At 44.7% G+C, this 27,686-nt stretch overlaps 1 protein-coding gene across 1 annotated transcript in view; it reads left to right on the forward strand.

The window, feature by feature from the left end:
• The first annotated feature begins 5,690 nt into the window (after positions 1–5,690).
• TRAF3IP1 (TRAF3 interacting protein 1) overlaps positions 5,691–27,686 on the forward strand; it is a 30,270-nt gene continuing 8,274 nt past the window's right edge. The window contains exons 1-13 of the mRNA XM_059476318.1: positions 5,691–5,900; positions 7,102–7,170; positions 8,503–8,664; positions 9,667–9,807; positions 9,952–10,404; positions 11,056–11,133; positions 15,469–15,544; positions 18,402–18,500; positions 20,199–20,280; positions 21,369–21,452; positions 21,751–21,862; positions 22,388–22,424; positions 22,954–23,030. Coding sequence (XP_059332301.1) covers positions 5,778–5,900; positions 7,102–7,170; positions 8,503–8,664; positions 9,667–9,807; positions 9,952–10,404; positions 11,056–11,133; positions 15,469–15,544; positions 18,402–18,500; positions 20,199–20,280; positions 21,369–21,452; positions 21,751–21,862; positions 22,388–22,424; positions 22,954–23,030 — 1,593 coding nt within the window. The 5' untranslated portion in view covers positions 5,691–5,777. The remainder of the gene's footprint in view (positions 5,901–7,101; positions 7,171–8,502; positions 8,665–9,666; positions 9,808–9,951; positions 10,405–11,055; positions 11,134–15,468; positions 15,545–18,401; positions 18,501–20,198; positions 20,281–21,368; positions 21,453–21,750; positions 21,863–22,387; positions 22,425–22,953; positions 23,031–27,686) is intronic.

The raw sequence follows: 27,686 nt of genomic DNA on the forward strand, positions 1-27,686 counted from the left end.
CTGTTGTTGTTCTGAGCCTCCTGCCTTGGTCCTGGCTCAGGGCTCTGAGTGCAGGAGCAGCTTTGCTTTGTCTCATGTTTCCAGTCCCTGTGGGGAAAGCACCAAGGATGGCAGGGAAAGTTCCTCCATCAGGACACAAATTAAAGTCACTCTGATGCCCTAAACTTATAAAAAGCCTTGGAAAAATTTTTAATCCCAATTTTAATGTGTTGTTTGGACTGGTTATTTTGAGCAACAGGTTTTGACTGAAATTAGCAATTGGCTTCTAGAGACTACTAAGCCACTTCCTGGGAAACAATTATTTTTAAGTGTTTTTTGTTTGTTTTTGGTTTTTTGGTTTTTGGGGTTTTTTTTTGGGTGGGGGGGTCTTTATCTTTTTTTTCCTCCTTTTTTCCCCTTCCTCCTTTTTTCCCCTTCCTCCTTTTTTCCCCTTCCTCCTTTTTTCCCTTCCTCCTTTTTTCCCTTCCTCCTTTTTTCCCTTCCTCCTTTTTTCCCTTCCTCCTTTTTTCCCTTCCTCCTTTTTTCCCTTCCTCCTTTTTTCCCTTCCTCCTTTTTTCCCTTCCTCCTTCCTTCCCTCCTTCTTTTTTTCCTCTTTCCCTTTCCTTTCCTCTTTCCTATTTTCAGTTCTTCCTCTTCTTTTCTTTCTCCTCTCCTCTCCTCTCCTCTCCTCTCCTCTCCTCTCTCTCCTCTCCTCTCCTCTCCTCTCCTCTCCTCTCCTCTCCTCTCCTCTCCTCTCCTCTCCTCTCCTCTCCTCTCCTCTCCTCTCCTCTCCTCTCCTCTCCTCTCCTCTCCTCTCCTCTCCTCTCCTCTCCTCTCCTCTCCTCTCCTCTCCTCTCCTCTCCTCTCCTCTCCTCTCCTCTCCTCTCCTCTCCTCTCCTTTCCTCTCCTCTCCTCTCCTCTCCTCTCCTTTCCTCTCCTCTCCTCTCCTCTCCTCTCCTCTCCTCTCCTCTCCTCTCCTCTCCTCTCCTCTCCTCTCCTTTCCTCTCCTCTCCTCTCCTCTCCTCTCCTTTCCTCTCCTTTCCTCTCCTTTCCTCTCCTTTCCTCTCCTTTCCTCTCCTTTCCTCTCCTTCCTCTCCTTTCCTCTCCTTTCCTCTCTTTCCTCTCTTTCCTCTCCTTTCCTCCTTTCCTCTCCTTTCCTCTCCTTTCCTCTCCTTTCCTCTCCTTTCCTCTCCTTTCCTCTCCTTTCCTCTCCTTTCCTCTCCTTTCCTCTCCTTTCCCTCTCCCTTTTCCTCTCCTTTCCTCTCCTTTCCTCTCCTTTCCTCTCCTTTCCTCTCCTTTCCTCTCCTTTCCTCTCCTTTCCTCCCTTTCCTCTCCTTTCCTCTCCTTTCCTCTCCTTTCCTCTCCTTTCCTCTCCTTTCCTCTCCTTTCCTCTCCTTTCCTCTCCTTTCCTCTCCTTTCCTCTCCTTTCTCTCCTTTCCTCTCCTTTCCTCTCCTTTCCTCTCCTTCCTCTCCTTCCTCTCCTTTCCTCTCCTTTCCTCTCCTTTCCTCTCCTTTCCTCTCCTTTCCTCTCCTTTCCTCTCCTTTCCTCTCCTTTCTCTCCTTTCCTCTCCTTTCCTCTCCTTTCCTCTCCTTTCCTCTCCTTTCCTCTCCTTTCCTCTCCTTTCCTCTCCTTTCCTCTCCTTTCCTCTCCTTTCCTCTCCTTTCCTCTCCCTTTCCTCTCCTTCCTCCCTTTCCTCTCCTTTCCTCTCCTTTCCTCTCCTTTCCTCTCCTTTCCTCTCCTTTCCTCTCCTTTCCTCTCCTTTCCTCTCCTTTCCTCTCCTTTCCTCTCCTTTCCTCTCCTTTCCTCTCCTTTCCTCTCCTTTCCTCTCCTTTCCTCTCCTTTCCTCTCCTTTCCTCTCCTTTCCTCTCCTTTCCTCTCCTTTCCTCTCCTTTCCTCTCCTTTCCTCTCCTTTCCTCTCCTTTCCTCTCCTTTCCTCTCCTTTCCTCTCCTTTCCTCTCCTTTCCTCTCCTTTCCTCTCCTTTCCTCTCCTTTCCTCTCCTTTCTCTCCTTTCCTCTCCTTTCCTCTCTTTCTCTCCTTTCCTCTCCTTTCCTCTCCTTTCCTCTCCTTTCCTCTCCTTTCCTCTCCTTTCCTCTCCTTTCCTCTCCTTTCCTCTCCTTTCCTCTCTTTCCTCTCCTTTCCTCTCCTTTCCTCTCCTTTCCTCTCCTTTCCTCTCCTTTCCTCTCCTTTCCTCTCCTTTCCTCTCCTTTCCTCTCCTTTCCTCTCCTTTCCTCTTTTCTTTCCTCTGGCTCACCCAGCTTGCTCAGACCTTTCTGGGTTTCCAGGTATAAGGAAATCTCCCAGACTTGAGTGAAAGATTCCTACACTTTTTCACAGCATCCTTCCTGACAAGTGTTGTTCAGAGTCCATGGCATTTCCAAGAGGTTTAGCAGGGTTAAATTGGATATTGGGGAGAAATCCTTCCCTGTGAGAGTAATGAAGGCCTGGCCTTGGGTTTTGGTTCTTCAGTTAAGTGGAGCTGTGCTTCCTCTGCAGGAAAATGAGCTCATGAGGCCAAATTTAAACTCCCCCCCGAGATTGCTCCTCAGGCATCTTAGATGCTTCCTAGGGAATCAATGGAAAAACCGAAAAAAGCCCACAAACCCAAAATAAAACATCCCTCTTCCCCAGAGCAGCTTCTTCCCAGTGTTCTTGCTTCCTTTGTGACTCGTTCCAATGCCCTGGCATGTGGAAGCTGTCAACACCTCCTGTTCTTCCCAGCATCACCAGGTCCTGGAGGCAGAGCCTGTTCTGGGAACCTAGACAGGGTTGGGGGGAAGGTAAAATTCACTTCCCTGGAGCACCCTGCTGGCCAGGAGCCCCAGGTGAAATGACCCACTTGGCATGGAAGTGTCTGCTTCCTTTTTGCTGGAAAAATTTCCTTGCCTGCCCTAAGCCCAGACTGATCTGCTTTGTAATGGCTCTTTTTCATCCCCAAATCTGATTCTTCCTTTACAGAGGGGTGTGGGTTGGAATGGAGTGGGTGATCCAGTGCCACCCCCTGCCATGGGCAGGGACACCTTCCACTATCCCAGGCTGCTCCAAGCCCTGTTCAACCTGGCCTTGGGCACTGCCAGGTATGCAGGGGCAGCCACAGCTGCTCTCAAAACTGTGCCAGCACCTCCCAGGGAACCTCCCCAATCTCCCATCCATCCCTGCCCTCTGGCAGTGGGAGCCATTCCCTGTGTCCTGTCCCTCCATCCCCTGTCCCCAGTCCCTCTCCAGCTCTCCTGGAGCCCCTTCAGGGACTCTGAGCTCTCCCTGGAGCCTTCTCCTCTCCAGGTGAGCACATCCAGCCTGGCTCCAGCCTTGGAGCATCTCCCTGCTCTCTGGATTTGCTCCATGCAGTCCCTGTTTTCTTGTGTTGGGTCCCATAGAGTCACTGTTTAGTCATGAAACAAAAAACCCCAATTTTCCTGATCCAATTCCCCTCCTGCTGACACACAGAATCTCTCCCTAACACATTTTATTCACTGCCTGTTGTGCTGAGGGGCAGGGGGCACAATTTTGGGGCTACTTCTGGGTATTTTGGGGCTGTTTCCAGTTGTTTGGGGGCTGTTTCCAGAGGTTTAGGGTCAGTTTCGGGAGGTTTTGGGGCTGTTTCCAGGGGTTTTGTCCTGTTTCCAGGGGTTTTGGGACTGTTTGCAAGTTTGAGGCTGTTTCTGGGGCTTTGGGGGGCTGTTTCCAGAAATTTTGGGGTTTATGTGTTTTTGGGGGCTGTTTCCAGGGGTTTTGGGAATGTTTAGGAGGGATTTGGGGCTGTTTCCAGGGATTTTTGGCTGTTTCCAAGGGTTTGGGGACTGCTTACAGTGCTATTAGGGCTTTTTTCAGGGGTTTGGGGGGTATTTCCAGGAGTTTTGGGGCTGTTTATGGGAGATTTGGGAGCTGTTTTCAGGGTTTTCGGGCCGTTTCCAGAGGGTTTTGGGCTGTTTCTGGTGTTTTGGGGCTGTTTCCACAGTTTTCGGGGCTGTTTCTGGGGTTTAGAGGGCTCTTTTGGGGAGTTTTGGGGGCTGTTTCTGGGGTTTGGGGGCTTTTCCCAGGATTTATGGGACTGTTTCCAGGGGTTTGGGGGCTGTTTCCAGGGATTTGAGAGCTGTTCCCAGGTTTTGGGTGCTGTTTCCAGAGGTCTGGGGCTGTTTCCAGGGATTTGGGGCTGTTCACAGGGGCTTTTGGGTCTGTTCCCGGGGTTTTGGAGCTGTTTCCAGGGATTTGAAGGCTGTTCTCGGGTTTTGGGGCCAGTTTTCATAGGTCTGGGGCTGCGTGCAGTGTTTTTAGGGCTGTTTCCAGGGATTTGGGGACTGTTTCTGGGGTTTAAAGGGTTGTTTTGGGCGGTTTTGGGGGCTGTTTCTGGGGTTTTGGGGCTTTTCCCAGGATTTTTGGTACTCTTTCCAGGGACTTGGGGACTGTTTCTGGGGGTTTGGGGCTATTTACAGTGGTTTTAGGGCTGTTCCCGGGGGTTTGGGGGCTCTTTCCTGGGTTTTTGGGGCTGTTTCTGGTGTTTTGGGGCTGTTTCCACAGTTTTTGGCACTGTTTTCTGGGGTTTAGAGGGCTGTTTCTGGGGTTTAGAGGGCTCTTTTGGGGAGTTTTGGGGGCTGTTTCTGGGGTTTGGGGGCTTTTCCCAGGATTTTTGGTACTCTTTCCAGGGACTTAGGGACTGTTTCTGGGGGTTTGAGAGCTGTTCCCAGGTTTTGGGTGCTGTTTCCAGAGGTCTGGGGCTGTTTCCAGGGGTTTGGGGCTGTTCACAGGGGCTTTTGGGTCTGTTCCCGGGGTTTTGGAGCTGTTTCCAGGGGCTTGAAGCCTGTTCTCGGGTTTTGGGGCCAGTTTTCATAGGTCTGGGGCTGCGTGCAGTGTTTTTAGGGCTGTTCCCGGGGTTTTTAGGGCTGTTCTCGAGGTTTTTGGGGCAGTTTCTGGGGGTTTTGGGGCTGTTTACAGTAGTTTTGGGGCTGTTCGTGGGTATTTAGGGGCTGTTTCCAGGGTTTTGGGGGGCTGTTTCCAGGGATTTGAGACCTGTTCCCGGGTTTTGGGGCCAGTTTCCGTAGGTCTGGGGCTGTGTACAGTGTTTTTAGGGCTGTTTCCATGTATTTGGGGGCTGTTTCCAGGGATTTGGGAACTGTTTCTGGGGTTTAAAGTGTTCTTTTGGGGGGTTTTGGGGGCTGTTTCTGGGGTTTTGGGGCTTTTCCCAGGATTTTTGGTACTCTTTCCAGGGACTTGGGGACTGTTTCTGGGGGTTTGGGGGCTATTTACAGTGGTTTTTGGGGCTGTTTCTGGGGTTTGGGGGGCTGTTTCTAGGTATTTGAAAGCTGTTCTCGGGTTTTGGGGCCATTTTTCGTAGGTCTGGGGCTGCGTGCAGTGTTTTTAGGGCTGTTCCCGGGGTTTTTAGGGCTGTTCTCGAGGTTTTTGGGGCAGTTTCTGGGGGTTTTGGGGCTGTTTACAGTAGTTTTGGGGCCGTTCGTGGGTGTTTAGGTGCTGTTTGCTGAGTTTTTGAGGGCTGTTTCCAGGGATTTGAGACCAGTTCCCGGGTTTGGGGGACAGTTTCCGTAGGTCTGGGTCTGTTTACAGTGTTTTTAGGGCTGTTCCCGGGGTTTTTAGGGCAGTTTCCGAGGTTTTTGCGGCAGCTCCCGAGGTTTCCCTCCCCTGAGGGCGGCGCGGGGCGGGCCCGTTGCTATGGCCGCGCTGCCCCTTAGCAACGGGCCGTGCGCGCGCCGCGCGGGGCACGCCGGGAGCGCCGTGCGGGGCCGGCGGCGGGCGGGTCCCGCCGCGATCCCGGTTCGAGTCCCGGCCCGGCCCGGCCCGGCCGCGATGAACGAGGCGGTGTCGCGGCAAACGCGGGAGACCCTGGGGCAGGTGATCCGCAAGCCGCCGCTCACCGACGCGCTGCTGAGCAAGCCGCCCTTCCGCTACCTGCACGACCTGATCAGCGAGGTGGGTGAGTGGGGCTGAGGCACCCGCGGGCCTCCCCCGGCGTGTGGGGCGTGCCCGGAGCGCTGCGTAAATCACGGGGGTTTGGGGTGGGAAATCACGGGCTTTGAGGGGTTTTGGTGGGTTTGGGATGGGAAATCACGGGGTTTGGGGGGTTTGGTTTTGAGGTGAGTTTGTGGGGTTATGGCACCTGAAGCGGTTGGAAAACGGTTAGGTGGGGGTTTGGGTATTAGGAATTGTTCCCTGTGAGGGTGGGGAGGCCCTGGCAAAGGGTGCCCAGAGAAGCTGTGGCTGCCCCTGGAAGTGTCCCAGGTTTGGAGCAGCCTGGGATAGTGAAATATCAGAGAATCCCGGAATCGCTGAGGTTGGAAAAGCCCCTTGGGATGTCTGAGTGCAGCCTGTGCCCGATGCCCACCGTGTCACTCACTGAGTGCCATGTCCAGGCCTTCCCTGGGCATCCCAGGCATAGGGACTGCACTTCATTGCCTGACTCCCCCTTTCCACGAAGGACACTGTGAAAAATGCATATATGTTATGATTGGCTTTTTGCAAACATTAAAATGAATATTATATGTGTTGTGTTAGAAAGTAATGCTGTATTAATTCTCTCAAGTAGTGTGTTACATATAGTTTTAGGTTATAAAAATTGTTAAAATAGAAACGATGCTATGTAGGATACTTTTTTAAAAGAAAGGACTGGCAGCGAGATAGCAGCCACAGGACACCTGAATCTTTCAGAGAAAAAGAATTTATTGCCCCATTATCAGGAGAAATGAACAACTTCCCACCTCAAAGGTGCTGTCAGGATTCAGAGGAAGAAGTTGACAATGACCAGACAGAATCCTGTGTTTGAATGGAATTTATCCATCATATATGAAGTGTATGAATATGCAACAGGCTGTTGCTTTTAAGGGTTAATCCTTTGTTAACGTGGGTCCTTTTTCAGGCTTATTTTGCCCGGAAAAAAGTACCTGGACGTCCGTAACTCTTTGTATTTGTTGTCTCATATTGTCCTAAATCCTAATTGTCCAAATTATTATTACTCTAATTGTATTACTATTTTTATAACCATTTTATTACTATTAAACTTTCAAGATTTTAAAAACAAGTGATTGGCGTTTTTCACAGACACATTTCCTGTTGCCCCACAAGGCTTATTGAGCTTTAAATGTTCTTGACTTATCCCCTTTCTTCTGTTTTTCAGGTGATCAGAGTGACAGGTTTTCTGAGAGGACTTTACACAGATTTCGAGCTGAAGTCAGATAATGTCAAGGTGGGCATGGGACTTCCATATTTATTTAGCTTTCAAGTTTTTTTTTTATTTAGCTTTCAAGTCCTTCCGATCTTCTCTGTGTTCAGCACCAAGGAGCTGTTGTTATTTTTGTTAAAAAGTTATAAAACTTCATTCTGGTGGGTTATATTATACTTTCCATGGGATAAACACTAGATTTGTCTGCAACTTCTTGGTTTTAAGGAGTTTTTGCGATCTCTCAAGAGAATCCACAGCCCTAAACTTACTGCCTTCTATATTTGTATGTACAAACACACATATATATATGGTATATAGATACATACATTAAATATCTGTGTTTAATATCCCAGGACTCACCTGTCTAGGATATGCATTCCACAGGAGCTTTATTGCAGTATAAAACTGGCTGATTACTGAAAGAGGAGGTTAATGCTATTACTGAAAACTCCTTTTCTTAAGTCCAAGGGTGACTTTACTCTCTGTTTGCTGCCTTCCCGTGATTTTTGGCTGAGCTGATGCCAAGTTCCCCAACTCCAAGCCTGATTTGGGAGCTTTGGTTGCTGATTCCTGGCAAACAAAGCAGTTTTTGTGTGTTGCCACTTAGGCAGCTGATCCCATGGTGTTTGTTTAACATAGCAACTGAAGTGTGAGCTCTGACTTCTCATCTCTCCAGCCAGTTCTTGCATGTTTTAGTCACTGATTAATGTATGTGTTTGGCGCTGTGACTGCTCCTACTGCTGTCAGGATAACTACAATTAAGTAATTTATAACTGAGTTGTTGTGGTTTTTTTTTGATAGTGTCCTTGTTGGCCCAAAGAGCAGATTTCCCAGCAGCTCCTGAGCAGATCTTTGCTGCATCCACGTGCTGCTACCTCTCTGAGAATTTCTTTCACAGATTTCTTTCACAGCCCATGAGTCCATGGGGTTTTCCAGAACTCAGGCAGAAGAGATCAAAATCCTGGACTGTGGGGAAAAATGTCTCAAAACCTTGAGTTCCTCTTCCCAAAGCTGGTCAGGAGGACAACTCAGCTGATTCCTTGCTGTGATTTCTTTTGGAGTTGTAGAAGATCAGTAGAATAATTTTTATCTGAGTAATCAATAGGAGAGAGCTGTAAGGAAGGCTGAAATCATGAAGATTCCTTAATTGTGAGGACTTCTGTGAAATTTCACTTGGCTTTACTTTGTTTATTTGGTCTTTTGTATTTTACTTCTGATTTTATGTAATCATTGGAAGACATCATCTTTATTGAAGGGCAGTTGGGACAGGTTATTTGTGAAGTATAATTGTGAAGCTAAAACAATCATGATAATAATTGTGGAGACAAAAGTTTCTCTTAATTGCTCTTTTACCAGGATAAGGATTCCAAAATCAACTTCCTTCAGAAGGCCATTGATGCTGTTGAGATGGTGACAGGAGAGCCACTGTCAGTGAGACCAGCACGAGTTGTGGCTGGGCACGAGCCTGAGAAAACCAATGAATTCCTGCAGGCAATTGGGAAGTGCTGCTTGAACAAGGTAGGACAGAATTACACAGATTTCATGCACGCAGGGAACAGGCACAGGAGGAGAGGAACAGCCTCAGGCTGGGCCAGGGCAGGCTCAGGGTGGGCAGCAGCAGGAATTTCTGCATGGAAAGGGTGCTCAGGGATTGAAGGGGCTGCCCAGGGAAGTTTGGAGTGCCCATCACTGGAGGTGTCCAAGGAACATTTGGATGTGGCACTCGGAGTTCTGGGCATCAGTCACAGCTTGGACTCTGTGGCCTTGGAGGTCTTGTCCAACCCAAATGATTCTGTGCCTCAATTACCCCTGTGCTGTCATTAATTGCACAGCAGAAACATTTTGTCACCCCTCAGTAACAGCAGGTAGAGAGTTCATGATCTTCAGCAAGATTTGAGCCAGCTTCCCACCCAAATGCATTCTGATTATTAAGGATTTTATTATTCACTGTTGTTCACTTTATTTGTTTCTCTTCTAATAACATTTATTAGATATGAAGCATAAAATGAAGCTCCAGCACCTTTAAAATTTTGGGATACAGATGCATTGCTTATACAACCAGTTGCTCACCAGTTGCTCCCACCCAAATGCATTCTGAATATCAAGGCTTTTATTGTTCACTGTTGTTCACTTTATTTGTTTGTCTTCTAATAATATTTATTAGATTTGAAGCCTAAAATGAAGCTCCAGAACCTTGAAAATTTTGGGATACAGATGCATTACTTATACAACCAGTTGCTCACCTTTGTCTTTATCTGCTTTAAGTCAAATCTCTTAATTTTGGAATGAAAGTAATATTTGCACTGTGATTGTTTTGATTGTGGAAATACAATAATGGAGACATTTCATAACTGTTTAAAAACAACTGCAGGAGCTGTTCTTACACGGAATTATTGTGTTCTTTCACAGAATTATTATGTTTTTACACTGAATTGTTACATTCTTAAAATAATAATTAGTACATTAATTATTTAATGAAACAATTTACTCATTTCAGTGGTGTTTTTCTGTTCCTTGCAGCTGTCCAGTGATGCTGCTGTGAAAAGGGTCTTGGCTGGGGAAAAAGCTGATGTTAAAGGGAAACCTCCACCCTCTAAACCTCGACATAAAGAAAGCAGAGAGCCCAAAGCAGAAGAACAAAAAAACCATAAGGATAAAGAGGTAGCAATTGCATTTTTTGGGGGTAGTGGGGTACCATGATTTATTTGTTTGGGGTATTTTTAGCTTTTTTGTGTTTGTAGGGTCATTGTGTGATTGAGTTGCCATGTGTTGGAATTTAATTTTTAGTGTTTGCTTTCTTTTTAGAGCAGGAGAGACACTGAAATTAAAGACAGAAGCCCCAGCAGAGACAGAAAACCCAAAGGAGATTTGAAAGAAAGCAGAGAAAGAGAAAAGGAGAGGGATAAACAAAAGAACAATGAAGAGAGGCACAAAGAACCTGAAAGAGACACCTCAAAGGAAGCAGAAAAACAAGAGAGGGAAGGAAGCAAAAGCAGAGCGACCAAGCAAGGAAGAGAAACAGAAAAAACCAAAGGAAAAGGAGACCCAGAGCGAGGAGAGGACCTCAGGCAAGATAAAGGACAGGAAAGAGAGAAAAGACAAGAAGGAGGAAGAGAAAAGGACAGGCTAAAAGGAAGAGACAAAGACAAGGCCAGGGACAAAGAAGGAGAGAAAGACAGAGAGAGAAGAAGAGATCGGGACAGAGAAAAAGATGGGGAGCACCTCAGGGAACATGGGAAGGAGAAAGCAGAGAAAAAGGTAATGGAAGTGTTATTTTGGGGAAGAGCTTTCCCCACACTGTGGTTGGGACTGTGTTTGCTCCAGTGGCCTTCCATGTTTGTATTCCATCAGGAAGAGCCCTTGTTCCAACCCCTGCCATGGGCAGGGACACCTTCCACTGTCCCAGGCTGCTCCCAGCCCCAGTGTCCAACCTGGACTTGGGCACTGCCAGGGATCCAGGGGCAGCCACAGCTGCTCTGGGCACCCTGTGCCAGGGCCTGCCCACCCTCACAGGGAACAATTCCTCATTCCCAATATCCCATCCATCCCTGTCCTCTGGCAGTGGGAAGCCATTCCCTGTGTCCTGTCCCTCCAGGCCCTTATCCAAGTCCCTCTCCATCTTACTTGTTGGCTCCCTTCTTGTGCTGGAGGCTTTCTCAGAGTTGGGACTGAATGGTCTTTAAGGTCCCTTCCAACCCAAACCAGTTTAGGATTCCTGGATATTCTAAGGATTATAGGCCCTAAACTGCCCTGAGAGCCACCTCTTCATTGCCTTTCTTTTTGTTACTCTTCTATTTCCTCTTCCTCTAAATATTTCCTATCCTGCCATTCTATTCTCTTGGTAGAAATTCAGGACTGATGGGCACCAAAATGCTTCTCTTGAATCTAAACCAGTTCATTTCTTTCCAGCCCTCAGATTCTGAAGAATCCTTGAATAGAAAACCACAGAGGCCAACTAAAGACAGCAAGTGCCAGCCAGACACTGAGGTTAGTAGTGGAGGAGGTAGGAATAACCAAAATGTTGCATTTTGATTTTGGAATCTGCTCAAAAACAATGTAGGGTTGAAGGGTGGGTAAATGGCAAGTTTTAGGGCTGGGAAATAAATTAAATAGAAGCTTCCCTGGGATTTTTGGTTGTTTATTTGTTAAAAAATTTCTCTGATCTTGGACAAAAAAGTCTACTCATTTATTTTATTTTGCAGATTTTATTTCTGTGTATTCATATTTTGGACACTTTGTAGGATCACAGACTGGTTAGGGTTGGGAAGAACCTTAGAGCTCATCTCTTCCAGCCCCCTGCCATGACTTTTCTTTATTCTTTACAATCTTTCCTGGAAAGCTGATAGGGTTTTTGTATTTGTTTTTGAATTTTAGCAGAAGTTACTGTTTTGGAAAGAAAAGGAGTCCAGTGTTGTTTCAGGGTCCATGGTTTGCAGCTGGAGGAGCAGCTCTGCACAGGAGCTGCTGCTTGTGTCACCACTGTGCCTCCATCTGCTGCTTCCTGATGACCTGAGGCAATTTGGGGAGTTATGGAGCCACGTGGCCACATGTTTAAAGGGGAGACTTCAGTAAATGAACCTAAAGCTGCACAGGCTGAGGAAAAACCAGGCAGCATCCCAACTCTAGCAGGACTCTCTGGGCCCACTGTCATTATTGTGTCTTCCCCATGAGATGACAAATTTATGGCTCTTCCTTGACTCCAGTCCAACCAAACTCTTTAAGTTATTGGCACTGGGAGGGAGAGCTTATAAAAGAGTTTCTTGGGTTTTTTTTTTTAGCCTCCAGCAAATATTCATGGCCAAGTCAAACTTCCTGCAAATTGGGTCTCTAATGGAAATTCTGAGCCTCATCCCAAGCTCTCATCATGCTCTTGGGCACCACAGTAATGCAGCAGGGCAGTAAAGTTTAATTTCCCCTCCTGAGTGCTTTTGGGAGGGATTCCAAGGCTTTGGAATTATTACCTGAGATCCAAAGGACATTTCTGCCTCTGCCTGCCTGCGTAACAGGGGAGGCTGCTCGTTTCTGAGATGATGAAAACACAAACCTGAGAGCAGAGCATGGCAGATGTCATCATTTTAAAGCTGGGGAAGGGAGAGGTGACGGGAAAACGTGCCCAGAGAATTTTGGGAGCTGAGAAAGCTGCACAAAGTGATTTAGAGGAAACTCCAGCAGGAAATCATTGGAAATTGCATCTCCTGGACTGGGGTTGATCTTCTGGTCCTCTCAGGAGTCTCCCAGCCTTTATTTCCAGGGATTTACCCCAATTTAACCACTGTGGTTCCACTTGAGTCACGTGCCAGGGAAACAAATGGATTCAAAAGAAGGCAACTTTTTGTGCACATGAAGGATTATGAATCTTATTTTGTGGTCTCTGCTGCAGAATTAACAAATCTTCAGCATCTCTCTTTAGCTTTTTATATGTATTTTTTCTGTAGATAGTTACGGAATATATCTATTCATTATAATAGAAGTGAAACAGTTTGAGGCAGTACCCACAAGTTTTTTTCCCCCCTCAGGATTAATCTCTTTACCTTTTTACTGCATTTACTTTAGAGAACAGATCCATTTAGATTTTTTTTATTATTCTACATGTACAACAAAGCTGTCACTTAAAGTTTAGTCCCTGACTTTGCTTAATGAGATTTTCTCTATTTATGCAAATCTGTTTTTCTTGACGCTAATTACTGATGCCAGCTTTCAAATCTACTGAAGGCTGACTTTTTTTTTGTAATTTAAATGTAATTTTTTTGTTGCTGAAGGAACTCTTTGTGTTACTCAGTGTGCAGTAGTCATCACATGGGTATCCATAATTTTCTGGAGCTAGAAGAAAGCAAGGATAAGTAGGAATTAAGAGACATTTGGCTACCACATGGCAATCAGAAGCTGCCTCAAGGCTGGCTCTTGCATCCTGCAGTTTGGGATCAAGGTTGTGTCGTGTTCTGTTCACTCTCAGTCCATCTTAGGGAAAAACCAGATTTAAAATGGCCTTTTGGACCTTATAAATAATGAAGACCATTATTGTTTAGACTTGACAGGAGGTGGGGGAGGTCACAGAGCATCTGGTGCTGGAAGTGGCTGCAGAACAGGTAAATCATTTTCCCCTGAGGGCAAACACCTTGGAAAAGTCTCTTCCATGTTTCCCATGGCAGCTGGAGCTCTTGGCTAAAGCTTTCTGTAATATCCTGTCATTTCTGGCCACTTGCAGAATGGGTTTGCATTTGCCCTGAAAACCCTATTGCTCTGGAAGTGGTCACTTCAAGCAGCCTCTAAGTCCTGCCTAATGAACTTCTGTTCCTCTTGGAACTTTGTTAGGTTATGTAATGAAACCATGGAATTAAAAAAAGGACAGCAGAGAGAATCACCTCCTGGAAATCTGCAGGACGTGACTAAAACATTCCTGTTCTGGAGCTGGGAATGTCCCTCTCTCTTTGGTCTCACTACACCAGAAATCCATCCTTTAAACTGCTTTAAAAACAGACATTTTCCTCATCTCTTTGTGTTTGAGCAGTTTTAATTTGCAGGATCTAATACCAATAGAACATCATCTGGTGAGATTTTAGGTGAGAAAAAGAGGATTGATTGATATTTTCCTCACAAGTCTTATCAGCACAGCACTCAAACTGGCCTCAGCAAGTGGAGGTCTTTCCTTGTATGTGGTTTTTAAGCAGATAAATTGTTTATTTATATAAAATTATACCTGCACACTTTGTATTGTAGAGATGGAAAGATACCTCCTGGCACTGTGGATATAATTAGAAGAAAAGTACTGTGGAGGGTTGGTGGAATGAAATTGCTGTTCACAGACTTAATTCTTATTTGTTATTAGAGAACCATCAGTAGAGCTGATGAATTAGAGGGGGAAATTGCAGTGGCTTATTTTGTAATGAGCTCTGAAACACCAGCAAACATTTTATTCTGTCTTGAAGTGAAATTCAGCCTCTTTAAAGGTTAGTAATGAGGACAAAGCAGCAGCCTGGATGGTTTGCAGAAGGCTCTGGATCCTCTCCACGTGGAAACATAATTACTCAGGACTGGGAAGCGTGCATGCATCCATCAAGGATTCTGCTGTAATGTGTTTTTCCAGCATGGTGTGAGATGAAGTGCAAGATTTCCCTTTAATGGCTCTGGTGGCTGCCTTTCAAAGTCTTGAAGGGGAATAACCTCTTTTATCTCCCTTTGGAAAGCCCCCCCCAATCATAAATATTGTGGGCTTTCTGTTTTGGTGTGCTGCCATAGTGAGTAAACGTCAGCTTTCACCCTGCACCTGCTGCCAGGCTGCACATGTGGCTCCACAAAAATTCTGTTTGTAGCCACATAAATAAATGACCAAATCCCCTCTTGCAGCACCTATTGGCAGCCCCCTCCCCACCTGTGCTAATAATGACCTCACCCAGAGAGCTGCTGGGGCTGCACTGTGCCAGATGTGCTCCTGATGGGATAAGAGCTTTCTTTTCCCTCCTTCCATAGTGTTGGCCTTGTGGAGGTTATTATGGAGAATTAAAATTAAGATGAACCACTTCAAGATTGGAATTCTGTCTGGTTTTCCTTAGAACATGCCAGAATTTCTAAAGAGGAAAAACACTTCTGGTGGAAGGATTCCCTGCCCAGGCCAGGGGGTGGAAGGGGATGAGTTTTAAGGTCCCTTCTACTCAAACTATTCTTTGATGGCAAAAAAATGGCAGAAATTGTGATTTTCAGGTTATCAATGGAGGTTTTTTCCAACCTTAATGATGATCAGCAGGGCTGACAAAAAGTCTTGGATGAGAACTGAAAAAAAAAGCATATAAGGAAGGAGATCCTGGGAGGTGTTAAACATATTTCAGGATTTGGGATATCAGGCAGGATTTTTATCCAGGGAAGTTTCCATTTAAGTAATGGACTGGGCAAACCAGTAGCACAATTTTTTAAATCCTTGCTTCTCTTTTGGAATGAAGTCTAAAAGATTTTGCAGCAGGTTGAAGAGGAGCTGTGTATCTGATGCAGCTGAAACACAGAGGTGATTGTAGGAATCATCCTCCTTTTTAAAACCTTTTTATTCTACAAGGTTGGATACTCTTAGGTCCCATTTGGAAGTTGTTTTTCTATCAAATAAGTTCATGTGAAAGAAAACAGCTGGCATTTATCCAGGAAAAAATATCCACAGGCTTTGAGGGAAATAAACTCAACATAAACGTGTGGATCAATTCTTGGGTCAATATTTGCTCTGTATAATACTTAGAAAAGCAATACAAGGAACTAAATTTCAGATATAGTGATGTAATATTTAGACCTACTGTTACATAAATTTCTGGCCTTTTATTGTTTTGTTTTGTTTTTTTCCAGACTGAAACTCCTGCAAGGATATCAAAGGAGCCTTCAGCAAAAGCATCAAGGCATCCCTCCAAGTCTGCAGGAGAAGGTAAGGATAGGGAGGATATTGTTATTTCTATCAGATATGCCGCAGGGTTATTGAGTAGGAAGAGCAGAAATACTGAAATATCCCTGTTTATTATTGCCAGGGTTTGGTTTGTACTCCCAGCCTGCATTTGTGAATCCAAGAGGCAATTCTCCTGCCTGGATTTGGGATATAGGAATGGAGATTCAGTTCAGTTTGCTCTCATTTCCAGTGCACAGTTGCAGACAGAAATTCAGCCTGCTTTTGGTAATTTCTGTGTAATTACTCTCTAAATGAGCTTTTGGACTTGTCTGCAACTATTTCTGACATGTAACATTTGTCAAATGTTTACAGCAGAGCAAAGGGAAGGTTGCAATGGTTTTAATTTGGTTTCATAGACAGTTGGTCCAGGCTTTCCAAATAAATTATTTCTCTGTGGAGGTGCTTCCTTGCAATTATGATGCCGTGCTTTGTGTTTAGTCCATTAAGTTATTGTTAAATGGTTCATTCTTTTATCCCCCCACATTTTCCCCAAGTTGTTTTTTCCCTAAGTTGTATACCTTCCTTTAAAGCTGTCCCTCAAGCTTTTCCCCTCCCTTTGTTTTAGTCCATTCCCTGCCTGTCAAGGTGATCCTGCCCCTCTTTCCCTGCCTCTCAAGGTGATCCTGCCTCTCCTTCCCTGCCTTTCAAGGCAACCCTGCCTCTCCTTCCCTGCCTCTCAAAGTGATCCTGCCCTTCTTTCCCTGCCTGTCAAGGTGATCCTGCCCTCCTTCCCTGCCTGTCAAGGTGATCCTGCCTCTCCTTCCCTGCCTTTCAAGGCAACCCTGCCTCTCCTTCCCTGCCTCTCAAAGTGATCCTGCCCTTCTTTCCCTGCCTGTCAAGGTGATCCTGCCTTTCTTTCCCTGCCTGTCAAGGTGATCCTGCCTTTCTTTCCCTGCCTGTCAAGGTGATCCTGCCCGTCAGGGTGATCCTGCCCCTCTTTCCCTGCCTGTCAGGGTGATCCTGCCCCTCTTTCCCTGCCTGTCAAGCCCACCCTGCCCTTTTTCCTGAATGTTCCCTGCCACTCAACCCCTGATTTTAACACCCACTTGCAAATCCCCTAATCCACGATGCCCCATTGGCTCCATTTCCCTCTCCTGCCCCTATACTGATTGCTCTCACAGTGTTGATGCAATCCCCTTGCTCCACCCTTGAAATCCCCCTATTGGTTGTTTTCTGTATCCACCCCCTGGTCTGTAGCTGTATTTAAACTCTTGCACTGAGGGGTTTGGGGCTTTTCTGCCTTATCCCCTTCAATTGGAGTGAAGTTTCCCTGTGGAGCCTCAAGACAAAAGAGCTTCCTCCTTCCTTCTTGACACGCTCCAGTCCCCAGCTGTTCCCCACCCCTGTTGTGACTACCAGTGTTCAGAGCCTGGGTTCTGGTGGGCTTGAGCATTGTGTCACCAATTTTTGTAGTTCAGCCTTTAAATGTTGTGTTTACACACTGACTGGAAGTGGATTATCTTCAGAATGTTCCAAATACTGCACATCAGGAGGAAAGGAATCTTAGCTTAGCACTGCTATCCCTTTGTGTAGGAAGGCAAGAGGAAGAGCCTGGAGAAACTCCTGGATAAGGAATAAAAGTGGCTTGTACCCAGAGCTCAGACAGCAGCAGTGGAACTGCAATTTCTGTTTGTATTTCAGTGCCTTTCCCCCTCCTCTTATTTCAGTGATTGTGCCCCTGTTATTTGAATCCTAAAGAAGAACAAAACAATAAATCACTTTAATGTCTCTGTTCAGAAAATTCAGTGACGCCTATGAATTGATGCCTGTTAATAACAGCCAGTTCTGGTTAAAAATTGGTGCATGAAAATCTTCATGCACTTAATTTTCCAATCTCATTATTAATAATTTATATAAAGAGAACATGTGTTGCTGGATGTCTTCCCAAGTTCCCACTAATTTTTTGGATTTCTGGTTTAGGTTCCCATGTGTCTGAGGCAAAATACTGGAGTTATATCAGTCCTGCTTTCAGGATAATGAATAGCCTTGTTTGGGCACCTTAAATATATTGGAAACCCCCCTGTATGTCTGTTAATTTAGGAGCCTCATTCAAGTTGGTGCTAGAAAATTGAAATTTTTATGTCACATCTCCTGTGCTGTGAAGTCTGAGTAATTTGGCAGCTGAAAAACCCCTGTCTGGATTCCATTAAAACTGCAGCCTTATTTTACTACTTAGTGATCCTTAGCTGATCCTATAACTTCTTTTATTTCCCAAAATTTCAATATTCATTTTATATGGCACTAAACTGTAAGGACCAGACACACTGTATTTATGGGATTGTCCCTTTAACACCAGAATCCAGTTTTCCTGATAAGTTTAATACAGGGAATGACTTTAGGGTGAGTATTTTAAAACACTCCTCTTTCCCTGATGCAGCATTCAAATTGTAGTTTATCAGAGCCAGGAATATTTTGGGGCATTACCCCTCTTTCTTTTCTGACACAGTGAGCTTGCCAGAGGTGAATAATCCAGAGGGTTGGAAAACTTTCTGGAGCTGTGCTGATGCACATTGCACACTGGTGATGATGATCAGAGCTTTCTGATCATTTTATCTTCTATTAATTGGAAATAAATGAATGTACAACAGGAGGAAATGTCTCTTCTCTGTGAGCAGATAAATTGTAGAGGTTTATACTGAATAGTTCAACTTTCAGGAATTCAGTCAGCACTCATTTAAAAAGTCTCTGTGCACCTTGAATGTGATTTATTGACACTGAAGAGGGTTTATTAAACTAGGGTAGCCCTTAAAGAAGTCCTAACAGGTATTTAGCATGGCTTTTTATTTTGAATTTTTATTGGCTCTTGGGTTTCATTTGACTATAAACTGTTTTGTTACAGGAGCTGTGGACACGAGGAGTGTGGCAGATGGGATTTCAGAGGATGGTGCTGCTGAGCTGCAGAAGAAAATTGAACCAGACCTTGCAGAAAAACAGAAGGGTAGGGAAAGTTAAAGGGTGGCTGCCATGGAAAGCCCAGCTGGAGTGTTTGGGTCAAATCCATGCAGCTAAATGATGTAAGGACAGTGATTTACACTTAATCCAAGTGCTGCTGTGTGTTTTAATCACATCTGATTCATGAAAAATGTCCATCCCCTGATAAAGCAATTACTTTTATTTTCCTTTTCCTATTCTTTTGTTTTCCAAGAGGCAAATGCTGCACCTGAACCCCTTGGTGACTTGTTCTCTGTAAGAAGGGAATCTTTGCACGTTGCCTTTTTGTGAAAATATTTGGGAGTCTCAGCATTTGCGTTTTACAGGATTCCAGAGGAAAATTCCATCCCTGCATTCTTTCTTACTCCTCCATTTCCCCCCCAAGCTGGATATTGCTCCCAAGACATGGATGTGCATCCAGCCACAGCACACACAGAGCCATGGAAGCAAAGTGCAGGAGGAGGAGCTGAAATTGCAGCAAAAAGCTGCATTTTTGTTCTCTCCAGCTGCAGATGCTTGAGCTGGTTGGGAGGATGGATCCCATGGATGTGGGAGGTGTTCCCAGCCCACCTTTGGCCTCCAGGGCCTTGTGGCTGTGGCAGCCTAATGAAATATGGATGGATGGCCAAGACATTTGTGTGACCTTCCCCAGCTGGGAGAACTTCCATGCAAATTCCCTTTCATCTCTTGGAGCTGTCTTGTCCTTTGGAATGCATCTGGGGTGGAAAAGAAATTTATGGTATAATTGGGATGGATGTAAGAGGAGTACCCCCAGGTTCATTATGGATTTGGATTGGATCCCCTGGTGGTTTAAGAACCAAATATTCAGGATCAGAAGAATAATGAAGGTTGGAAAAGATCTCAAAAATCATCAAGTCCAACCTTTACCATTGAGCTCAACCTTTATTTTATTGACTGATCTTGTTTTTCAGCTTTATTCACCAAGGCACTGTAAACCCCTCATTTTTTAGGTTCAGGACCTTTAAGATCCAAATCCAAGCCACTCCATGAGCCCAGGATTATAAAACATTGTTTATTAGCTGAAGTAAACTGATTTTCCTGGATCTTTTAGAGCATTATTTCTGTCTGTTTCACTTATATTTTGTTGCAGAGCAACGAGGCTCTGTATGCCAATTTTCCTGGCCCTGGGAGTAGTTCTCAGGTTCTGGATGTAATTCCTGTTGTGTGCTTCGTGCCTAACTTGATCAGATTGCAGAATAAACAGAACTTTTCTAAGAAATCAGTCTGTTTGTTATTTACAGATTAATTTACCAAAGACTCAATAACATTCCAGTGACAAAAGAGTAGCATCAAACATAGTTGAAAACTTTTAACAGGAAAAAAGTGCTTTTTAAGAAGTCAAGCCCTTCTCTAATGCTTTTTGCCCTTTTGTCATGTATTATAGAATTTTTAAAGATAATTGGCTGAGTTTAGATGCTTTGAGTAGACTTTACTCAAGTAGTAGCCACCACCTCAACGAAGAATCCCAGCAGGGGAAGACAGGAGGTTAAGGGAAACAAAAGCATTGAGTGAGATGATGTCATTTTCACAGAGGGGGGAATTTCACAATATTAAGATACTTATAAAAATGAAGAATTTTAAGTGGTTTTTTTCAGTGCAATGCTAAGATTCCAAATACTTTCATAAAAAACTGAGGTTTTCCTGGCCCAGCTAAGCCCCACTTTTATGGTGTTTTGTTTAATAGAAAGAGAAGTGGAGAACACAGCTCCTGAGAAGCCTGAAAATGGTGAAGCACCTCCTGATGTCCCACCTCGGCCTGCCCAAAGGTGTGTTTCCATCCTTTCTTCCCTTCTCAACCCATAAACTGCTCCATGGAATAAAATTTTTAGTAAAATTTTTAGCAAAATTTTTGAGGAGAACATTGCATTTCCTCTGTGCATTCCATAAGGACAGTGTTATGGATCAGGTGAACTTGCTTTTCAATTTGAATGTTTGAATTTATTTTTTTTTTTGCTCAGCAAAGGCTTGTGTTGCTGTGTTACTGTATTTGCAGGCACCCCTGTGGCAGGGAGGAATGATGAATCTGAGTCCATGTTCTCAGAAAGCTAATTTATTACTCTATAATACTAATTCTGTTAAAGAATACTATACTAAACTATGCTATACTAAAGACTACAGAAAGGATACTTACTGAATGCTAAAAGATAATGAAAACTTGTGACTCTTTCCAGAGTCTTGACTCTTCCAGAGTCTCTGCTAAAAAGACAATAATGAAAACTTGTGATTCTTTCCAGAGTCTCTTTTCCAGAGTCTCAACCTGGGGATTGTGCGGGGGTTATCTCGGGGGGTGATTCGGGCTGTTTAGGGGAAGAGTCAGGAAGTAGTTTAGTTAAAAATGCCAGCTTTGGGAGTTGGAGATGAGGGTTTGAGTCCTTTCTTCCTGAGATGGGATGGTGGGATAACTGTAAGAAAGGGTATAGTCTTCAATCTTTGGCTTACAAGACCAATGTTTTTATAAACTATTACAGTTAAGTAGAGTTTGAGTAGTTTATTTTCTAGGGCGGCTGCAAGGGGGAATAAAACTAGGATAATTTTGAGTAAGTGAATGAGGCTAGTTGGCCAGTGATGATGAATGGGTGTTCTACTGGTTGGCTGCCTACTCAGGTTAGAATGAGTCAAAACAACTCACAGCAGAACCCAATGGAACACTCACCTGGGGGTGAACAATCTCCAAACACATTCCACATGAGCACAGCACAGGAGAAGCAAATGAGAGAAGAATTGTTTTCCTTTTCTCCGAGGCTTCTCAGCTTTCCAGGAGAAGAATCCTGAGTGAAGGGATTTTCAGAGACTGTGAATGCCACACTGTGTCCCTTGTGAAGGTGATTTTTTCCCATTCCCACTGTTCTTGCAGACGGATTCCCCGTCCTGGCAGCGCGAGGCCGGCGCCCCCACGAGTGAAACATCAGGAGAGCACCGAGCTCTTAACTCCAGAAAGGTGAGGGATGAGGGACCTGCAGAGTGGGAGTGTTCCTTGGAGCACACCCTTCCCAGCTCCTCTGGCATCACCAGTTTGGGATGGTCACCTCATGGTGGAGTTCCCATCCCTGGAGTGTCCACGGAAGGCCTGGATGTGGCACTCAGTGCTCTGGGTGGGGATTGCTCACAGGTTGGACTTGAAGTGCTTTTACAGCCTCAATGATTCTGTGATGTTTGATGCCTTTTAGCTCAGTTCAGTTTATTCTGATAGAGCTCAGTACTTGCATTCATTCCCCTGTTCCCTGTGTCCCTGACAGGAGTGGCAGTGCTAAAACAGCCCCGAGCGTGCTCAGGGAGCAGCAGGTTTCTGATGAGGAGGATGAGCAGTTCGTGGTGGAGACAGCAGAGTCCCTGCCAGAGATGCCAAAGGTCTGTTCCTGTTGCAGCTGACTGAAGCTTTTTCCATATTTTGTTTGGAATGTCCAGCCTGGAGAGAAGGGTCCAGGGAGAGCTCAGAGCCCCTTGCAGGGCCTAAAGGGGCTCCAGGAGAGCTGGAGAGGGACTGGGGACAAGGGATGGAGGGACAGGACACAGGGAATGGCTTCCACTGCAAGAGGGCAGGGATGGATGGGAGATTGGGAATTAGGAATTGTTCCCTGGCAGGATGGGGAGGGGCTGGGATGGAATTCCCAGAGAAGCTGTGGCTGCCCCTGGATCCCTGGCAGTGCCCAAGGCCAGGCTGGACATTGGGGCTTGGAGCAGCCTGGGATAGTGGGAGGTGTCCCTGCCCATGGCAGGGTTGGAATGGGATGAGCTTTAAGGTCTCTTCCCACCCAAACCATTCCATGATTCCCTGACTTCTTGAAATATCCTCCAGCTGAATATTTTTGAATAGTTCCATATTACAGCAATGCCAAACTTTTTGCAACTAAAGCTCTCTTCCTGCATGTGTAGGAGCCAGAAGTGGAGCTGGTTGAGGATCAAAAGCATGGTAAGTTTGCTTTTATGTATATTTGTACAGATCTAGAATCAACCCCTGGGTTTAAAGCAAATGCTGAACACTTAAAGTGCTGAACAGAGCACTAAAATCCCTCCTGAGGGAAGGAGTTTGCAACGTTTGCAGGAAAACCAACTTATTTACCCAGGCTTGTTTTCCTGTGCAGCTGGATTTACAACTGTGTTAAGGACACGTTTTCTATGCATCCTCAATGTCAGCAGGATTTAAAATTCTGCATAAAGCTCATAAATTAACATTTCTTCAAGTATCAGGTACAGCTTGTCAGCTCTGAGATACGAGGTTGGATTTAAAGACAAATTCTAGAAAAGCCTGGGAGAAAAAAGGTCAGATAGCAAATACCTTGTGTGTCAGTGTTTAAAATACATAATAAAATGCTGTTTATGTTGCTCTAAAAGTTGTCTGCATTAAAAAAACCAAGCCAATTGGGTTTTATTTTATTGTCTGAATGTTTGAAACTGTTAAGTGTCCATCAATGCTTAGAAAAATCCTGTTTTTTCAACAGGTGGGCTGGTGAAAAGAATCCTAGAAACCAAGAAGAATTATGAGGCATCACAGAAATCATCACAGACCACAGACAGGGTGAGGTGGCAATGGCTTTCGAAGAACTGAGAGATGAGGTGTTGCAATTGTGACCTTTTCCTTTGCTTTAAATATGTTTTATTCCATCTGTGATCATATTTTCTCTGTCATATCTTGTCTTGCTTGTGTGATTTTTTTCCACAGTTGAGAAGGGGAAGATAGGTTTTGTTTTTAATGAATTTTGTAGGGTTTTTTTGTTGTTTTGATCACTTAGAAAGTGTGTGGGAAGGATCTAGCAGTGATCACAAACCAGAAACAAAAGCTTCATCCCCCATATTTGAGTGTCTTGCTGTGGAAACAGAGAGCTCTGGCTTTGTGTGCCTTGCAGAGCTCCTGGTATATGAGAAGCAGCAAAGGCAGAACACTGAGATGGATTCTCTGATCCCATGGAAAGTTCCTAATTCCATTTTGGTGTGCTGGGGAGAGGCACTGAGGCACTGCAGTGATTAAAGTCTCATAAAATTAGACAAGTGTGTTTAGATGTTTTGGGGAGGTGAATGCATTCCATGAGCTCTTATATCTTCCAATCACTTTTATTTTAATCTTAATTCAGTATCTTAGGGTTTTCCTACGTGTATGCCTTTCAGGAAAGGTCTATGGTGTTGGAGACAGCTGTTCACAGAGCTCTGGGAAATCAGTGGTGACTCCTGAAGAGTCTGGGAGCAGACTCCTGTCTGCCTCTTCTGTCTTTCCTTTCTTTTCCAGCACCCTGAGGAAGTTGGGATGGCAGATCTGACTCTTGAAGGAGTGTCCTCCTTTCTGGAGTTTGGGATTGGCTGAGATCCAGGCCTGGAACAAAATTCCTTTCATGTGTTGTAAGGGCTGTGGTTGATGAGCCAAGGTAGGGTTAGGTGAGATATTGGGAATTAGGAATTGTTCCCTCTCGGGGTGGACAGGCCCTGGATCCCTGGAAGTGTCCAAGGCCAGGTTGAACATGGCTTGGAGCCACCTGGGACAGTGGAAGGTGTCTCTGCCCATGGTAGGGGGTGGCACTGGATGGGCTTTAAGGTCCCTTCCAGCCCAAATTCCTCTGGGATAATTCTAGAACTGAAGAAACTGAATCCTTCTAAAAAGAGGAAAAACACCTTTAGATTGCTGCCCACAGTCTGTTAGGAGTGGTTTTAGCTTTACCCAACCTGCTGAATTGCATCCATTTGTTAGAAATGTGCTTCTTGTGGTGGTTGAGGTCTCTGAAATACCTCTGGCTGCTTGAGATACCCAATGGGAAGATTTGCCTGCTTGGTGAAATTCTGCCTTCAGAGAATTGTTTGGAGACAAAGAAGGGTTCCAGGCTGATTCTGGAGTTTCTGCAGCAGCTCCAAAGCTCATTCCTGAGCTGGCACTTTGCCCAAGCCATGCAGCTGTCCCTGTTCCCAGGTTTGTAACTAGATGGTGCTGTTGGATCATCAGTTCCCAGCTCAGTTTGGGAAGAGCTTTAGGAATTCATTAGTACTGTCTCTCAGCACTCCCTCACCCTCTTTGGTGGTGTGTCCTGTCCAGCACTGGGCATGGAACAGGATAATGGGGGAGGATTTACACAATCACATGGATTTCAAGCTCAGGAAGCTTCCTCTGGTGTCTGTGCTGCATTTTCTGGTTAGGTTTTTTCCTGACTGAGACTAACAAACTAAAACAGTCCCTTTTTAACCCCTTAAATATTTTTGAATGGCCAATTGTCACCCACCACAATCACCATTGAGTCCCATTGCTGGTTTTCAGCCCCTGAAACATTCATTCAGCACTTGTTTGGCTTTTGTTTCACTTTTGAAGCCCTGCTCTGCGTTAGCAGTGCCGAGAATAGAGAACTAATTCTGGAAAAAAACCTGCTGACTTCCTAGTCCATCACATGGAAGCCTGCCCCAGCTCCTGGAATGCCATGGGATCTCCTGGCCAAGCAGCTGCTTGCTGCTGCAGGAGGTTCCTCTGTGCTCCTGCTCTGCAGAGTGTGGGGTGGAAGTGGTTGGGTTCCAGTCAGGAGCGTGGTTCTCCTGGAATTGGCATCCACAGAGAAGTGTGGCTTTCCTGGAATTGTCATCCAGACAGGAGTGTAATTCTCCTGAAATTATGATCCAGACAGGATTGTGGTTCTGAAATTGTGACCTAGACAGGAGTGTGGTTCTCCTGAAATCCTGATCCAGACAGTAGTGTGGTTCTTCTGAAATTGTGATCCAGACAGGAGTGTGGTTTTCCTAAAATTGTGATCCAGAGAGGAGTCTAGTTCTGAAATTGTGATCCAGAGATTAATCTAATTCTGAAATTGTGATCCAGAGAGGAATCTAGTTTTGAAATTGTGATCCACAGAGAAGTGTGGTTTTTCTAAAATTGTGAGCCAGAGAGGAATCTAGTTCTGAAATTGTGATCCAGAGGGAAGTGTGATTTTCCTGAAATCCTGATCCAGAAAAGTATAATTTTCCTGAAATTATGATCCAGAGAAGAGTCTAGTTCTGAAATTGTGATCTAGATAGGAGTATAGTTCTGAAACTGTGATCCAAAGAGGATTGTGGTTCTGAAATTGTGATCCAGAGGGAAGTGAGATTTTCCTGAAATCCTGATCCAGAAAGGAATGTTGTTTTCCTGAAATTGTGATGCAGAGAAGAGTCTAGTTCTGAAATTGTGATCCAGAGAGAAGTGTGATTTTCCTGAAATTATGATCCAGACAGGACTGTGGTTCTGAAATTGTGATCTAGACAGGAGTGTGGTTCTCCTGAAATCGTGATCCAGAGAAAAATGTGATTTTCCTGAAATTGTGATCCAGAGAGGAGTCTACTTCAGGAATTGTGACCCAGAGGGAAGTGTCATTTTTCTGAAATCCTGATCCAGAAAAGTGTCATTTTCCTGCAATTATTATCCAGAGAAGAAGAGTAGCTCTGAAATTGTGATCCAGAGAGGGGTGTGGTTCTCCTGAAAGTGTGATCCAGACAGGAGTGTGGTTTTCTTAAAATTATGATCCAGAGAGGAGTCTAGTTCTGAAATTGTGATCCAGAGGGAAGTGTGATTTTCCTGAAATTGGGATCCAGACAGGATTCTAGTTCTGAAATTGTGATCCAGAGGGAAGTGTGATTTTCCTGAAATCCTGATCCAGAAAGGAGTGTCATTTTCCTGCAGTTATTATCCAGAGAAGAGTCTAGTTCTGAAATTGTGATCCAGACAGGAGTGTGGTTTTCTTGAAATTGTGATCCAGAGAGGGGTGTGGTTCTCCTGAAACTGTGATCCACAGATAAGTGTGGTTTTCCTGAAATTGTGATCCAGAGAGGGGTGTAGTTTTCCTGACAGCAGAGTTGAATGGAAAAGATGATTAAAAATGCTTGGAGTGTGTGACAGTTCAGAAAACAAGAGCTGGAGACACAGCTGAATCCTGGGAAATGATTTTAGAGAATGGAGTTGCTGTGACAGTAAAAGTAAAAAAATCCCCCACATTTCCAATGTGGTCTTGCCTCTGGGAATGCTTCTCTGTCTATTTAATTTGTTTTCCATCAAACTCTCCAGAAGTATCTTCTGCATCAAGATTCAACTGTATTCCAAACTGTCCTGTGCATCACAGAGTAAAATAGTGGTACTGCTATATTTTTGGAGTAAGGTATCCAAAAATCCAGGGAATACTTGAAAGAAAACTTGCTTTGGGAAATTCCATCTTCCCTCTATCTGTCACTAGAATGTTCATCTTCCCTTATTTTATTAAACTATTCAATACATCCAAAAGAAATGAAATGTTTTTCCCACTTCTATTCATTAGTCTTTAAAGCCTTGATCTTCTGCCAGTTGGGAAAATGAAGAGGGGAAAAATAGCAGGCCGAGTGCTGGAACTTTTGGTTAATACATTATTAACTGCAGTATTCAGCAAAAAAATGATCAATGGATCCACCTGATTTATTGGGGATTAATCAGCCAGAAATGAGGTGAAGTTGGTGGATTAATGCTTAATCCAAATGTAATGCTGGTGCCCTCTCAGGGATGTTTCACACCTTCCAGCTGCTGATGCCTGGGGAACATTTATTTATGTTAAAAACATTCCTCCAGAACCCTTTCTGTGCTGTGTTTCCCAAACACGCATTTTCTTTTTAAATAGTTTTAATAAAGGAGAACAGGGGAGAAGGAAAGAAAACTGGGACTTTCATCATCTAGGTTTTGCATGTGCAGAAACTTAAAATAATGTACACAATTTTGAGGTCAAACAAAGGGGTCATTCTGAAAATACACAAGATTTTTGCTGCCTTGATTAGCTGTGTTCAGCCTAACAAATTCCTAAAAAAAACTTCCTAAATGTATTTGTTTAGAGTCTAAGCCTCTAATGTCAACCAGAGAAAGAAACAGATGTTCCATTTTGTATTCCACTTCATTTATTTGATGTGTGGAAAAACGTAGGCAGGTTATTAAATAGCTGAAGCAAGTGGGATAACAGAATTCCCATCTTTGCACTACCAAAAAAAAGGGCTTCAGAAAAGCAGCAGCCTGGAGGCTTCTGGGAGGAACAAGTGGTATTGAGTAGCTCAGCACCTGGGCAATATTAACTTGAATTAGCAGTGTGGCACATGATGCACTTCAGAGCTGAGGACAGATCTAATCAGTGCTGATTCTGTTTGTTTGAAGACCTGCAGGTTACTGATTTTTGCAGGAATCCATCAGCTGCACATCTGGGTGTGCCCTGCAGGCCCTGCA

This window comes from Ammospiza nelsoni, chromosome 7 (assembly GCF_027579445.1).
Source record: "Ammospiza nelsoni isolate bAmmNel1 chromosome 7, bAmmNel1.pri, whole genome shotgun sequence".
Taxonomy (NCBI): Eukaryota; Metazoa; Chordata; class Aves; order Passeriformes; family Passerellidae; genus Ammospiza; species Ammospiza nelsoni.